Genomic DNA, 17,803 nt, shown 5'->3' on the forward strand with positions numbered 1-17,803 from the left:
TTACATTGGATAATTTCTATGGATCTGTCAAGTTCACAGAAGCTTTCTTATGCCATCTCCAACTCACTGTTAAGTCCATCAGTGAACTTTTAGTTTCAGATACTGTTCTTTTCAGTTCTGCAATTTTGTTATCTTAAGTCACTGAGTTTTTAATAGTTGCTTTAATTCATTTTTTGCTAATTCCAAATGTGGGTTATCTCAGGGTCAATGTCTACTGACAGCACTTTTCCCCTTGATATGCTTCAAGTTTCCCTGCTTATTTGCATGTCTAGTAATAGACGATTGTATGCTAAACACTGTGAATATGGTGTAAGGATTCTAGATTATACTGTCTTTCTTGTTGAGTTTGTTCTGCCTGGAGCCTCTCCTTGATCTTAAAAAGGCTTAATTTTAGGCTTTATTAGGGCAGATCTAGAGCAATCCTTACTCTGTAAGAGGAGTTAAACTTTGTAAAGAGCAAGATGGTAAATGTATTATTTGTGGGCCATACAATGTCTATCGCAAGCACTCAACTCTGCTGTTGTAGTCCAAAAGCAGTATGTAAATGAATTAGCATGGCTGGCTGCATCCATCCATTATTTATGGTCACTAGAATTTATATTCCACATCATTTTCACATGTCACAAAATATTATTCTTCTAATTTCTTTTCAGCCACTAACAAATATAAAAAACATCCTTAGATCACAGGACATATAAAAACAGTCAGTGGGCCAGATTTGGCACACGGGCCATAACTTGCCAAACCTTTCCAAAAGCACAGCCTTTCAGGAATCTAAGATTAATATCCAGTATATTAACTAGGTCTTTCTCCACTCTGGATGGGCTGAAATCCAACATCTCCAGGTATTATGATATTTCTCCCACTTTTAACCCCCTAACATGCACACTCTACTAGGCCTTAAGGAACATCACCTACATGTGTGCAGCCCAACCCTCAGCCAGGCACTCTTGGGGAACTCATACTTCTGTACATACCCTCTTCTTCAACAACCTGTCTAACAAGTTCCAGCTGCTTCAGCAGCCCAAAACTCCAATCTCTGCACCCTCAGTTCAGTAGAACTTCCTTGCTCCGCTTGAGTTCCACTCCCCATGACATAGTTAGCCAATTACCCTGAAGCACAGAGATGGGCTAAATGTGGGGCTCACCTAGTTTGTTCTCTTTCTCGCTACATCCAGTGCCTGAAAACAGCTCCACTTCATATACTTTGTCTGGCTTTATAGCTGCTTATGACTAGAGGAAAAATACAATCCACTTACTGTCAGAGATGAAAGCAGATGTTAACCACAATAAATATTTGATACATAATTTAATGACTAAACAAACCTTATTTCATAAAGTTTTAAGTATGTGTGACCCTCTGTGATCTCAACCTCTTGGTGTCCACACCTTTCTGTAATCCCTTCCCCTGGAGTGTAGGCAGGACCTGTGATCTGCATTAATCAAAAGAATATGGCAAAGGGACTTCCCTGGTGGTACAGTGGTTAAGAATCCGCCTGCCAATAAAGGGGACACGGGTTCAATCCCTGGTCCGGGAAGATCCCACATGCCGTGGAGAAACTAAGCCCATGCGCCACAACTACTGAGCCTGCACTCTAGAGCCTGTGTGCCGCAGCTACTGAGCCCACATGCTGCAACTACTGAAGCCTGCACGCCTACAGCCCATGCTCTGTAACAAGAGAAGCCACTGCAATGAGAAGCCCGCGCACCCCAACGAAGGGTAGCCCCCGCTCGCCGCAACTAGAGAAAGCCCACATGCAACAACAAAGACCCAAAGCAGCCAAAAATAAATTAAAAATTAAAAAAAAATGTGGCAGAGATTATGGGATACTACTCCTGTGATTAAGTCATGTTATATAACTCTGGTCTTGCTAACAGACTAGCCCTAGAGGCTCTTTTTGTTGACTCAATGAAGTAAGCTACCATGCTGGGAAAATCCACATGGCAAGGAACTTCAAGCAGCCTGGAGGTGCTGAGTATGGCCTCTAGCTAACTGTCAACAAGAAGATATATCCCTCAGTCCCACAATCACAAAGAAATGAACTCTGCCAGCAACCTGAGTGAACTTGGAAGCAGATTCTCAAGTCTCGAGGCAAGAATACAGGCCAGTCAATACCTTGACTACAGCCTTGTGAGACACTAAGCTGAGGATCCAGGTAAGCCTCACCCACAGAAACTGTGCAAAAATAAATGTGCACTGTTTTAAGCTGCTACATTTCTGGTGACCTGTCCCACCGTGATAGACAGGTAATATAATACACTATTGATAAAACACTTCAAGACAGCCACCAATATATAGAGCTGGGAAGTACAGGCAGCAGAAGCATAGGGGAGACCATGATGTGCACTTAAGAACAAGAAAAGCTACCTCAGATCTATGTCATCAACACACAGTGGAAGGAGCAGGGACATGGTAAATTACCTTAGAGAGAGACACAGTGGCTCTTGGCCTAGTAAGAAAACTTGTGCATCAGAAAAAGGGTGTTGTCAGTCCTACAAGTATAGTCAGGACCAGTGGTAGTGCCTTCCCATGCACCGCAGGAAAGATAGAGTGTCTTGATCCAAAAACCTAAGTTTGTCTGGTCACAATCATTCAGCAGTGTTTTACACAGAAACACCTACCTTAATGCTGACCCAATTTTGCCTAGCAAATGTGAGCTCTGACCCCTAATAATCACTGTCAAGATTCAAAATTTAAATGTCTGTTCTTTTCAAAACCTAAATAAATCAGTTTAGCACCATTTTATTAAGAGAAAAAGAAAAACACTGAATTATTGTTGGGTTTTTTTTACTCCATTAATTTTTTTTTAGGATAGATATGCAATAGACCTGAGCATTTTAAAGAGCCCACTCTCTTCATTCGATGTTACTAAATTTCTGAATCACACTACTAACTTCCCTCTTTAAAAACTGCACATGCTGTAAGCAACGTGTTGATTATAATGCAGCTTTGCAAGCAAAATGCCTATAGGAATAATAAAATAGCAAATAAAAAATCAGAGAGAAATAAAGCAAAGGTAGCAAAATACCAATTGGCAAATCCAGGTGAAAGGTATGTGGGTGTTCGACTCTCAATCTTTCTAATACAGGTTTGAATTTTAAAAAATAAAAGCTGAGGAAAGAGAAATAAAATAATTTTCTCAGGAGGCTAATCAGATTTAGGAATCAAAAATGTCCTTGAAGCTAATTAAGAAAACCATGAAGAAGATACCTTTTTCATTCCTGTTTTGGTAAACAGGAAAAGAAAGCAAAGCAAATCTGCATGTTTTAAAGTCGTTAACACTTTACAATTGCATAATATTTCTCTCTCAGAATTCAAAAAATAATATAAAAATTCCTACAAAAACAATTTTCTGAATCATCCTTTACAACCTTTTGGTTTTGTACACACCACTAACTTTTTTTAAAAAATAAATTTATTTATTTATGGCTGCGTTGGGTCTTTGTTGTTGCGCACAGACTTTTCTCTAGTTGCGGCGAGCGGGGGCTACTCTTCATTCTGGTGCATGGGCTTCTCATTGCGGTGGCTTCTCTTGTTGTGGAGCACAGGCTCTAGGCACACACGCTTCAGTAGTTGTGGCTTGCGGGCTCTAGAGTGCAGGCTCCGTAGTTGTGGTGCACGGGCTTAGCTGCTCCGCGGCGTGTGGGATCTTCCCGGACCTGAGCTCGAACCCGTATCCCCTGCATTGGCAGGTGGATTCTCAACCACTGCGCCACCAGGGAAGTCCAACACTAACTTGTAAACCTGCATTGTTTTCTAAACTCTTGTTATTCAACCCATGGTCTGGTGCATCAACAGCACTGCGAACTTGTTAAAAATGCAGAACCTCTGCCCTCAGCGCAAACCTATGGAATCAGAATCAAAATCTGCACTTTAACAAGACACACATGTGATTTGTACGTATGTTAAATTTTGTAAAGTACTGCTCTAGACATTAAAATTCATTTACTATAAACATTATGAATCTATTCAAATGACAAGCATCAAAGTCAGTTAAAGATTAGAGAAAATATGTCCTTTCGAAAAATTTTTAACAGGTTTTCTCCCCAAGAATTCAGTGTGAACTATGAACTGACAGAAATGTGTGTGATGGAGGTGGGGGAATCTCTTGGAGACTTCAGTGTTGCACAAAATCTAATTAAAATCAGTATCTTTGAAAGCAACTGTAAAATAAAAATTCTAAGCAGGCTGGTTAAAGCACACACATCATCTGACACACTCAATACAAAATCATAAAAGATAAAATACTGATGCATCAACTGACAGAAAGTTGTTACTCGATAAATTTAACCTGTTGATGAGAAATTATTTTCTAGAAATTTAAAGAAAACTTGTTTCCTCAATCTAAAAGCATTGCTTTTCTACCTGCAAATTTAATGCTTACTCAGTTTCATTATAATCAATCAAAAGCCGTAAGGCACTACAAGGGGATGTGGGCCTACATCAGGCCGTATAAGCTATCAATTAAATACCTGAGGATGACCTTTGTGGTAAACCAGGTCTTATAACCCTAAATAAAGGGAACTTAGTATAGGGAGAAAGAAATCTGGGCAATAATTTTCCTCCAACACAGGCCAGGGTCAGAAAGAGTAAGAGCAGCTGACAGAAACACGCTGGTAGTCGGAGCAAATTTAAAACATCCTCTAACATTCTGCTTTCTATTTAATTTCTCTAAAAAACTTTCCATCGGGGAAGACAATGTATGACCTACTAAGGATCCCAAAGAGCAATTCATTTTAAAATATCAAGAATAAACCCAGGGCTTCCCTGGTGGCGCAGTGGTTGAGCGTCCGCCTGCCGATGCAGGGGACACGGGTTCGTGCCCCGTTCCAGGAAGATCCCACATGCTGCGGAGCAGCTAGGCCCATGAGCCATGGCCGCTGAGCCTGCGCGTCTGGAGCCTGTGCTCCGCAACGGGAGAGGCCACAGCAGTGAGGGGCCCACGTGCCGCAAAAAAAAGAAAAAAAAAAAAGCATAAACCCATTACCTGTCAACACAAAAACCGTATTTTTGTGAAAAATAACTATATTTTCCAGGACGACAACAACAACAATTTAGGGAGAATACCGGCACTGCTGTATAGTTTTGCAAATATCTTTATAACGTCTGGCTTAATGCGAAGTAGATGGAGTTATCTTATTTGCTTCCACATTCAATACTATGCAGCTGTTTTGGTTAAAGTATGTAATTATACAGGTTTATAAAAATATGTAGTTGGAAAAAGTAGTATTTTAATAGTCTTTTCAGATTTATGGATATTCTTTTTTGATACTACATCAATTCAATTAGTTTATTATAACATTAATGCGGAATCTGAAAACACATCAATAAACATTTTGACCTCTGTTACATTAAAATTCCTGATGCCAGCCATGCACTTTAAACAGCTCTTTCACACATGCATAATTTCTCAACATAATGCATTGATCATTTGGAAAGTATCTGTTTACTGAGTTAAGGTAGGCCTTCTCCAAACGTTTTCATGTTTCACTATATAAAATTTCTTAAAAATCAATTTGTTAAAATGACCACCAATCTCATCAGAAAATTCTTTGAGAATAATAAAGCTGTCAAGCTCATGGTGACAGATACATGTTTTCTAAAATTCTAATTTTCACTTAAAGTGCAAATCTTATTATTGGAAACAAATACTGTCAGTTGTTTTCTCTGCAATGAGAGGTCACTTTGTTTGTTTTAAAGAAACTAACAAATACCCAAGTGTGAATAAACCACAGTTTGTCACTCTTTCAAATAAAAAATGCTGTTTCGTGAGAAAAGTGGCTCATGTAGCTCTCAAAGTAAACAAGGGCACAATGCTTTTCCTTAAGACAGCCATCGTATTTGGCACACAGCAGAAGTGCTTTATGTGTATTCCCATTTCACCACATGAGATTAAAAAGACATGTACTTAAGAGTCAAGATTAATAATAATTAATAATTTGTACCACTTCACCCAGGACAGGCCTAGTGTGTGGTGGTGAAGAATACAACGACCACTAGCACATTTTGGTACAGGGCCTTGCTCTGTGCTAAGGTGCCAAAAGTTTTGCTCACCATCGCTTTTGCAGATCAGTACAAATTTAAACACAGTGGAAAGGGCAAATAGCATCTTAATATTATTATGGAAATAGGAATCCCCATGGATCTGGGTCCATCAAACACTCTGAGAACCACAACACTATACCAATCATAAGAATTCTAAGCCTTTCCTATCATTATTATAATCCATCAACTAATTCAACCAATAATTACAGACGGCCTAACAGGCAATGCCAACTAGGTACCATAAAATTTGTTTGAGTATCTTTTGTATCATTCACTCGTATATCCCAGGCTCCTAGAACAGTGCGTGGCTGGCACACAGCAGGCTCTCAGTATTTGTTGAATGAATAAATAAGTGGGTAACTATGATATATTTTAACCTAGATTTCAAAGTCTTTTAGAGTGCATTCTATACACACACACACACACACACACACACACACACACACACAATCGATTACTGGAAATGCTTTTCAACGTAATGGGAAAGACCTGTTAGGCAATATGGAACCTCTACACTTATTATACTTGGGGTAGTTTTACCTTCCTACCATTCTACATTTAAATTATTATACATACAGGCAGTCCTTGTTCTTCATGGTAACTGAAACTCATGCATATTAGAACCATGTCCTCACTCTGTATGGCTCCGTGGTAACTAACATCTGTGGTAGCATGGTGCTGTGCAAAGTATATCAGTGCAAATAACAGTGAAGTAAATGCAAACGCCCCACAAATCCACTTTCAGTAAAACGGAAAGGAAAGTAACTTAGGAAGACTGGGTGAGCCTTTGGGCAATGACTTTGAATAAGTGACCCTAATGGGAAAGCAAATCAGACACCTAAATGACTTCTCAAACTCTTAGCATGTCTCCCTCCCACTATATGTCACCATTTGAGAATCACTGCCTAGTGATCAATTAATAGAGGGGGTTCAATCCTTCAGCGGTACTTGCTTGTGGGGTGGAGGATGGAGAATCAGGGTGTTTAGTGAGAAAGTGATGAGATTTTTATAAAATAATGAGACAAAATTAGGTTACAAAAAAATCTAGCCTGGACTCTTAAAAACTACAGGAATTAATATTTCTCAAAACAGACTTAAATCAAGTCTTTGTATTTCTGTCTCCTAACGCTTCTTTTCATTCCATCAAAAGAGCCTTAGAGTTACTCAGTGTTAGGTTGCCTCCTTCCCCATTCCCAAGCCCACATGCACTCAGGATTTTGTTCTTCCTATTTGAGGGTTTTTTTTAATGAATATAAATATTCCAAAATATTATAAATTTTAAACATAGTACATCCAGCTCCAACAAAGAATAGGCACTTATACGTTAAATGTTTAAATAGTTCTGTCAAGAGCTAAGAAGAAATTGAAAGGCATTTTATAAACACTAATGGCACCTTAGCAAATAAAAAGTATCATGGGAAAAGCAATAAACAACTTAAAAACAAAATTCTACTCTAAGTCTACTTACTAAGTAGTACCACAAGTGGGACAAATGGGAAATGTTATTTAAACTATACCTTAAAATGTACTGTGATGTTCCAAGGAAGAGCTGAACTTGATGCAAGAAGATCAAAGAGCAAACCAATTGGATAATGCCTAAAAATGAAAGAGTATATTTTAAGATAAAATAAATATTTAAAGTTAAACTACAACTCCAAAATAAATTTCCAGCATGTTTCAACATCAAACATCAGGGGACTTCAACTACAAATCACAGAAAGGTAATGTTTTACACAGTTACTTGCCTGGGCTAATATGGCATAGTTTCTAGGCATCGGGTGTTTTTTTTTTTTCTTTCTAACCATACCGTTCCCCAGGGAATCCTCAACATACATAATGAAATTGTACTAAGGCACCTTTTATCAGCCATGAGCACGGTTATGTCACAGTACTGCCACATCTAATTATCATCCAAGCATTCATATTGGGCAACCAGTTTTTTTCTGGAGGGGTGGGATAGGGAAGGTGGGAGGGAGGGAGACACAAGAGGGAGGAGATATGGGGATATATGTATATGTATAGCTGATTCACTTTGTTATAAAGCAGAAACTAACACACCATTGTAAAGCAATTATACTGCAATAAAGATGTTAAAAAAAAAAACCTCAAAATTTTAGAAAATGTTAAGAACTGAGAAGAGCACCTAAAAGAGCATGCAATCACCTATTTTGTACTTATTACTATTAACATTACAGTATATAAATTTCCAGTCTTTTCTTTATGCATACATATCTAAATATACATTAGACTTATCCTTTACAGACTGCCATAACCTGCTTTTTTCATATAACAATATGTGAACATTTTCCAAGTCACTGAATATTCTTCTGTGGCCTAATAATAAAATAATAAATTTGGGACTTCCTAAATGAGAGAACATTTCCTAATATAACCATTACTCACAGTGAAGCAAATTATTTAGTAACAAACAAGTTAATAATACAAACCTTGCAGATTTCAGTGGACAAACCTTATTTTTTACATCCTTTTAAAGAATCTAAAGTAGCTTAATCAGTGAATCAGAATAAATAATCCTCCCAACAAAGACAAAAAGAAGACTGTCTGGTTTTGTGTACAGTCCCGTTCTTTCCTATATATTAGTGAATTACTCCTAAATTTAAGAGTGGAAAACTTTGAAAATACATCTAATTTCCTTCCAAATGAGTGACCCAAATATATGACCTGATCAATATTCAAATATTAGCTAATACTATTTATGTTTGCTTACATCTACATAATATAATTGTGGAAAAATCATCAGTCATTAGAGATCATATATTTATTTAGAATGAATTTAAGATGAATGCCCTGCTAGCAAAATAAAACAGTGAGTAGTTTTAGTCATATATGTGTTGTATCTCTTAATAAAACCCTCAAACTTCTCTCTAGTCGAAAGTCAGTATCTAACACAAATCCTTCATAACTAGGAATGAATATGAAGTAAATCTTGAATTAACTAAATTACAGAATGCTTCCTTTAGGAAATTCTCTAATCAGGAAAAACTCCAGTCTCAGTTAAAAACTGAAATAAAAATATTAATTAAAAAAACACAAAAATATTGCACTATAAACAAGTTATAGATTCTATCCAATTCTGATCTTTCTCTCTGACCTCTTAAAATTGCACAGGCTCTACATAATGCCCTGCACTTTTACAAATTAGACCTTTTTTAGTCTTCATGTCCCTCTGAGTTATGTGCATCTAGGTTAAGAATGAATATGGGTACTTAAACTAATAGAGCATACTGCTTTCCAAACTCGATGTAGCACTGCAGATATAATTATAGAATCCCTTTAGCAAATTATTGACCTATTGGATAGTTTCACCAGTAACCCCATAAAATGACTAGCAATTCAGTGTTGTACACGTTCTCCACCATTCACAAATGGAACTATATACAAATTCTAAAGTTAAATAAAATATTATCTTAAAGTAATCTATACAGTCACATAAAATCAAGTACAACCTTAAAAATAAATAACAAGTATTTGAGTTAGAATACAATTTAAACATAAAAAGACTCAAAATAATCAGTTATTTTTTTACCCTCAATATTAAAAAAAAAAAGGCCTGCAAGTGCACAGAATCTTGAACAAAATAGCTAATAGCTGCTGAATGCATAAATCAAAGATCCACAGAATAGTTAACCCTTGGTATACCATGAAGATCCAATGCACCCAATTTTAGGTTCTGAACTTCTTTTCTGAGCAGCTCTATTTTAAGATTAATACTTTATAACTTTTATTCTTTTTTTTAAAGATTTTTTTGATATGGACCATTTTAAAAGTCTTTACTGAATTTGTTACAATATTGCTTCTGTTTTATTTTTTTGGCCGTGAGGCATGTGGGCTCTTAGCTCCCCAACCAAGGATTAAACCCGCACCCCCTGCACTGGAAGGTGAAGTCTTATCCACTGGACCACCAGGGAAGTCCCCCCTTTTATTCTTTCTTAAAAGTCTTCCAAAAATCACAGAGAAAACTCACTTAAGAAAAAAGAAGAAAAAAACTTAGTCTGTCTAGTAACTGCCATGTGAATTCACTGGACTTCTACAAATCTAAGATATATTGTGGTATCTTAGTGATCTTATTTTTTTCCTCTATCTTGAAACATTTTGCTATTTCATCATTCTAGGGATTATTTCATCATTACTTATCAATTATTCCTAGCTAAAAAAAAGATTAAAATAATAAGAATTTGGAAGAATAATGTTATGCCTAGAAGAAAGATATAATAATGCATCCTTCTTCCATTTTCTTACTTTGTCACCCAAAACATTATATCATATTCCAAAAAGCATAAAATAAGGATGCAGACCCCGTCTTTGGAGTCTTTTATCTCTCATTAATACAGCTGAAAATTTAAAATGTCTTATTTTCCACCTATATCGACAGAGGAAGATGTTACATAATTAGATAAATCAAAAGATTTTTGCAAAGAGACAGATAGCAGTACTTTAGACTTTAATGACATTGGTAAACTGATCATATAAGTGAAATCTCAGACTATGAGTCTTTAGATGATGATATCCTAGGTGAATTTTATAAAACTCAAGAACTAATGCATAAACAATGTATTTCTAAGGACATATGGCATTCTTATCCACTTAGTCATTCAAAAGAAAGGATTTCTTCATACAGTATTTCATGACTAGAACCTAGACCATTCCATTTTGCTAAAAGGATGTGGATCAGTATTCTTATCTTTAATGCCATTTGTACACTGCAATTTACTTGACAGTAAGTGGGCAAATATTAAAGCCAGATTTGTACACAAAGATGACTGGAAGGAATTAGATGATGTAGAAATTAAAAACAATTGGACTGCTCATTCAGGATGTTTACTCATGTAATAAAGAAATTATTTTACAACAAAATCACGATCTAGGGCTTTTTAAATTTCGTAAAGTATTGCCGTTAAACGCAAGAAGAGCCAGAAGCGATGACAAGCTGGAACCTCATACAAGTCTATTTGAATGTTTGACAACTAATGAGCAGTAACTTGCATTGAGGACATTGCCCACTTCTGGTATATATATACCTTTGAAACAAGGAAAACATGGAGTGAAAATTTGAATTTCTATATTTAAATGCTTATTAAAATTTCTATAATAAAGTTGTTATATGCCATTCCTTTATACTTCTCTAAGTTATTTATAAAGTGACTTACACACACACACACACACACATATATATATACACACACACACACACACACACACACACACACATATATATTTTAAAGTTCATTGGTCTCAAATAGTAAATTATGGGCTTCCCTGGTGGTGCAGTGGTTGAGAGTCCACCTGCCGATGCAGGGGACACAGGTTTGTGCCCCAGTCCGGGAAGATCCCACATGCCGCAGAGCGGCTGGGCCTGTGAGCCATGGCCGCTGAGCCTGCGCGTCCGGAGCCTGTGCTCCGCAACGGGAGAGGCCACAACAGTGAGAGGCCCGTGTACCGCAAAAAAAAAAAAAGTAAAGGATGATGACTTTTTCCTGATATACTAAGGGTTAGGATGGAAATTTAAGTATGATAATTTCTAAAACTTATATTTAAGATTTAAAAATATAAAAAATATTAACATAAGAGCATTCTAAATAATACAACAGCTAACAGTTATCCTGTAACAATCGTTAGAAATAAAACTAAGCCAGAAAAATTTAGGAGTAAAATAACTATTTACTTCTATCTATTGTCAAAGTATATAGACCATACGTGGATCATCAATGCAGATGCTTATGTCAGAACGATTTTGATGCAAGTATTATACTAACTCCAAACAAATACACCACCTGAATTAACTGGTTCCAAGATGGCTTATTTCTGATGAATCTATTAATATGCAAGAAAATCTAAAAAACAGAACCGGCAAAAATTAAAAGTACTGACTTTCTCTTACACTATTATCTGATTTATGTCAGATTTCAAAGTACTAATCTGCACAATTCCTCTAAACAGATATTCCATGTAATTCTGTTATGAGGCTCCTAACCCATAACACAGAAACCATGTAAGCCATAACTGTGAGTAAATCGTAATGTAGCCATTTGGCTGTTACATTGCTATTCCTGCCAATTTAACCTAAATTTAAAAGAAAAGGAAGTGGTGAGGATTTGAACCTGGAATACCGCAGAAGAGGACCAAACTGGTAAAGTTTCAATCTACCGCACTATAAAAATTAACTGCACCGGAATATTTAGTGTTGTGTCTACTTTCACATTTTATTCATTTTCTTTCTCTTCCTTAAATTGCTCTAGCCTTTTCTAAATTCAATTCTCTAAATGAATTAACGTTTTCTTTTTTTTTGCATAAGTTGCTTCTTCTTTACCCTTTCATTACTGCTAAAATACATATACATACTGGCGCATGGCAGTAACAGATACGCTTTGAGGTCAGCCAAGGGTGCTCATTCTAGTCTAAACATCTGCAGTTAGATAGCAAACCAGTATTTTAAGATCAGTATTGAAAGGAATCTTCCCTATATACTAGAGAACTATTGTCCCACTCCATTTCACTGAAATAAATGCATCCTATTCATAAGTTTGCTACATTAGTGATTCACTGAAAACAGGATTACATTCTAATGAATAAGGGTTTAACTCAAACGTAAACCAAAGTAATTTAATGATTACAATCTATTTTGCGTTACTCTGTCTATAGTACAAACACAGACAATAACAGGCCAGTGCTGTGTTTCTCAGCTTTCTAAGCCTATTCTTATGGATGGAAAAGTACAGAAATAACCAACTAAAGGGATACTACATGTATAAAATGCTAAGTCAACCACATTTCAAAAAATCTAGTTTACAGAATAATTTATAAAATTCTAAAAATGCACAACCTTAGAAAAATGACTGGACATAAGAGAAGAGCCTGCACAATATTTACAATTAAGATGTTTAAATTACTTTGTTAAAATTTACTTTTGAAATCACATAGGTACAGTATTAAATTCTGGGTCACTGTATTATGCCTACATTTAAGATCAACATCAGTATTTGCTGCCTTTTTTTTTTTAATTCCAAAGGTAGTTTCAACATTTTCAACAACCAGTCCTGAAAATAAGTCAATTTACACAAAATAATAATATCCTTGTAGAGACACTTGTTTTACAGTTGACAAAGAACCTTTTTCTAAATTTTGTACCTGGAGGCCTAAGATCTAACTAGCATTAGGGTATACTAACAAAGTATTCTTTAGAAGAACCAAGAACTTTTCTCTTAAGATAAGCCTAATATAAAAGTAACAAATACAAATTTTGAACACTTGAGTTATGGTAACAAGAAACTTTATCCCTTAAAATGTAATGTTAGAGCACCCTCTGCTGACTAATCAACTCAAATCACTCTTTAAAAAGAGATCCTCAATTTGAATTCAGATCAGCACTTTCCATTTCCCATATAATTTTTAAAAGCACTAATCTGATAAGGCCTCCTTGGCATCTCTCTACAAATCAACAACATATTAAGTATTCATTATTTGCATACCACTGTTCTTAAATACTTTTCTATTCTAATATAGACAAATTAACATAAGTAATTAGAACATACAGAATCAGAGAAAACAACAACAACTAAGAAAGAGAATATCAGCATGTATGGTAGAGAGCCCTCAAAATATGGTCCTACTTGCTCATTTGAGTAAGTTATTTATTTGAGCCTCAGTTTTCTCAATTAAAAAAAGAGACTTACTTAGATTCATTTTTTCATTCAACAAACATTTATGTAGCACCTCTTACAAGCTACTGCTTAAGGTACAGAGCACCTGCTCAAGCATCTCACAGATGATTAAATATTTGTAATAATAATTAATATGAATAGGAGAAAGGGTTACAGAGAGAGAAGGAATATCAATTTATGCTTTCTTCCTTCTTTTATGAATTGTCTAAACTGGTGTTTGATTTCCTTTCTCACTTGAATTTACTTAAAACTCCAAAGAATCAAGTATAAGGCAGATATTATCATCCTACTGAAATAAATGCTCCTCTATGCTTAAGACACATTTATGGTCTCAAAAGTCCAAGTCCTACAAAGCTTCAGTGGTAGCTGCTTCCCTACAATGATTATCCTACCCTATGAAGCCCCTGCTTAAATGCCAGATAGATATTGACAGCCTATTTCCAGGAAGATAACTCTTATCACACAAAAGAAAATTGCTATTGTTGGGAGCAAAGACAGAAAAGATCAGAACTTAGCCCAGAGGTCCTAAATTCTATTCATGCCTCGATAAGTTATTCATTCCTCAAATATATAGAATACCTAACACTACAGGAAAAGCTGTATCAAAAGCCATTAAATACAATGAGTGTACAGCAAGACACAGCTATGAAAGTGGTATCATGCATAAAAAGCTTATGCTAACACCCCAAAAACTAAAATGAAGATATGTGAACACAACTGCTTTCACATAAGCTCTCTAAAAGGGAAAATAATTTCACTCTTTAATAAAAGACTTTCAGAGGGGATAAATAATGACAAAGTAGGAACACGTCTCTTGAAGCCAAAATCATCACTCTGTCGTAACAGGGAGGAATGAGTCCAAATGTTGTTTACTGATATCATATACAGAATACAAACCTACAGAAGACAAATCATAGCAAATACAAAAATAATCACCACACAAGATAAACTAAAACGGCAGCTGAAAGATGATGACTTAATAATCATTCACTATAAAAGCTAAACTGAGGTTTCCCATCTTTTCCAGAGTTTCTCAACTGGGGGTGGTTTTGCACCCCTTGCCCCAGGACATTTAGCAACATTTTTACAATCACAACTGAAGGGCGTGCAACTGGCAATAGTGGGTAGAGACCAGGGCTGCTGCTAAAAACACTACAACATACAGAGTAGCTCTCCCACAGCAAAGAATTATCTGGGTCCAAAATGTCAGTAGGGCCCTTGTTGAGAACCCATGCTTTACAGTGATAAAACTGAAAAGCCCACTGTCAGTCACATGAGTTCTTAAGGGAATCTATAACTAATACACATAAAGCAATACAATTTCAACATCCATCTATAATACAGATAGAACTGTCAAGAACACAGAGATATCCTATTGCTGCTACTCACCCACAATCTTTCCCCCTCCTTCCTCTCCCTCTACTCTCCTGATCCTCGCTCCTCTTATACTTCTTCTAAGCCACCTTCCCATTCCAAAACCTCCAATTCTTCTGAGAAATAAAAAGAAACAGAAAACATTGACTTATCTATGCTGCCAGAGGTCTAGAACTATTCAAGAGTCATAATGAGTCTGATAATGTGATTATGAAGCTCAGTATTCTGTTTTGACTAAATAATGAACGTTATACAAAAAAAAAAGAAAAGAAAAAAAAGGTTAGTGATGTGACCCATAACTCAATACAAGATATCACCTTGCATGTCTCTAAATCATTAAGAGAAATCTACCCACTCTTGGAAATTCATCAGCACAAGGTGAGTTCTAAAAGTTCACTCCTTGTTTCTAAGTAATCCTTGGATTCAAGTCAGCTGTACTTATTACACACCTACTAGCTTCCTTTTATTTGCTTTAAGTCTCTTTTAAAACTCTTCATTTTTATTATTCCCAGATTCAAAGAGCAAGTCCATTATTAAACTATTTACATTTTTCATATTTCACTTAAAGCTCGACTCAGCCTGTATCTTTCTCATTCAACTACATCTATATGGCAGCATTTCAACACCTATATCTCAGCGTATCTTGAGTCATTTTTTAACATTCTTCTCCCTGTAATTTCTTCAATTTCATTAAATATTTTTGGAAGCACAATGACCAAAGCTCCCAGTAACAGAGGAAGTACAAAATTACATCATCTATACATGGATAAGCCCAGATTTATGTGTCTGAAAAGGTATTTATTTTAAATGTTTCTGAAAAAATGGTATTCCGATATACTACCAAAATTATTTTTCACACAAAAAGGAAATCAATATAATTTAAATACTAAACCAAGGCTAAACAACATGTGCTTATAGCACAGTGGTCAACTATATATGACAATCAGTTTAAAAGATGCCCCTTTAGGTAATCATGTGTATATAAAGTTCTGTTTATAAAGATTTTAGAGATAGAAACAAAACTGAATAGTGTCACAGAGTGACTTATTCATAAGGGCGTTTTAAATATACGTTTAAAAAAAATAAAAAACAAAAACTCCATAACCAAATATACTATTATTATGCCGTATAAAAAAATCTATTGATGAAAATATACAAATCTGTCCAGTCTCCCATGCATCCAAATAGAAGACAGAAATATTGCCAATAAAATATTCCAGCATTGGTTTAAAATTCACTGTATTATAGAGCTAGACTAGTGATTTCTTGTATAGAACTTTTAAAAAACTGCTTCAAGGCACTATACCTTCTTAAAGCTAGTATATACTCAACGCTTAATAATGCAGAAAAATTCACTCACCATTTCAGTGGTGTGCCTTCATATTCAAACCATATCTCACTAATGTCTTCTTGTCTCATAACCTTCTGAAAGTGCTTTTTCACTTTGTCAGTTACCAACGTCAAATAACTTACTCTTGGCAAAAGCAACTGAAATGAAAATTTATAAACCATATTTATTTACTATTTTTTCAAAAAGAAATATACTAAATAGGTTTTTTAATATATTTTGAATATTCTGAAAAACAACCATTTTCTTTGCATTATTCTGAATATTCCACACAATGTCAACTGCTTTTTATAGAAAATCAAAGGCTAAAGGCTAAGATGTTTTAAAATTTCTTATGAGGTCATTACTTATGTATAGCTTATAGGATAAATGCCTGGAATAATAAACAACACAAGTCTATGTGCAATCTTTCTGTAATACTTTTTTCCAAATAAAAATACAACGCAATCAGATGTCATACTATTTAGGATACTTATTAGTTCTATCAAATTTAACTTAAAAATTAATATGATTCACCTGAGTTAATTCAACTTCTGAGAAGATAATCAACTCAGTCTAATGTACACCTTGACTTATCAATCAGGACTTCTCAATTGGTCCATCACATTTTGATAATCTACTGTGTACTGGCTTAGTTGCAGTGAAGAACACCAAGACAAGGACATAATCTATCCTTTTCTAAGAGGCTAAAATAAAGTGGAGGCTAAAAACAAAACAAAATAAAGAAAATTCATAAAAAGTACTTACAAAAATACTTCATGGCAGCAATAGAAAGAACTTTGAAGGTGGAATAGAAATTTTCATTTGATAAACAGTGAAGCCTACTATGATACCATTAATGGCATGATGAAAAACAGTACTTGAGGAATATTCTAGCCATTGTATGTAAAAATTGCAATAAGGTAAGATTCTAGATAGGAAATCTGTTAAGGAAATATTACATGAGATGAGAAAGAAGGAATGGAAAAGTGGGGGAGGTCTGATTTTTGTGATTACTAATGAAGAAATCTCAAGGAGAGAGGTAAGTTAGATGACTGACTTTTGAGCTACACATTCAAATATTTAAATGCAATGAAGTACAAGCTTAGAGTATAATGCTGGTAGACTGATGATCCTCCCACTGTCAATCAACTCCCTCAATCTATCCTTATGGAGGCTGGACCTACTTGGACTCTGGAGAGAGAAAAGTCTGGAAAGGAACACTGAGGTTGGTAAAGCCTCAACTGGAATAGTATGAAGGCTGTCAGCGTTTTTCCCCTAGGAAAGGTACCGAGAAAGAAAACATAAAAGAGCAAGAATTTATTTAAAGAACCTACAAGTAGATAAAAGGAGGAAACTGGCAAAAATTCATGTATT

At 35.5% G+C, this 17,803-nt stretch overlaps 1 protein-coding gene across 3 annotated transcripts in view; it reads right to left on the minus strand.

The window, feature by feature from the left end:
* Nucleotides 1-17,803, minus strand: part of ATG5 (autophagy related 5) — a 119,484-nt gene that overhangs the window by 88,607 nt on the left and 13,074 nt on the right. For 2 of the 3 annotated variants that reach the window (XM_030882935.2, XM_030882937.2), the window contains exons 3-4: nucleotides 16,460-16,587; nucleotides 7,564-7,642 (exon numbers count right to left, since the gene is read on the minus strand). In XM_030882935.2, the coding sequence (XP_030738795.1) occupies nucleotides 7,564-7,642; nucleotides 16,460-16,587 (207 nt within the window). The remainder of the gene's footprint in view (nucleotides 1-7,563; nucleotides 7,643-16,459; nucleotides 16,588-17,803) is intronic. The other variant, XM_060283793.1, reaches the window with a different exon arrangement.

The sequence above is a fragment of the Globicephala melas genome, chromosome 14 (genome assembly GCF_963455315.2).
Source record: "Globicephala melas chromosome 14, mGloMel1.2, whole genome shotgun sequence".
NCBI lineage: Eukaryota > Metazoa > Chordata > Mammalia > Artiodactyla > Delphinidae > Globicephala > Globicephala melas.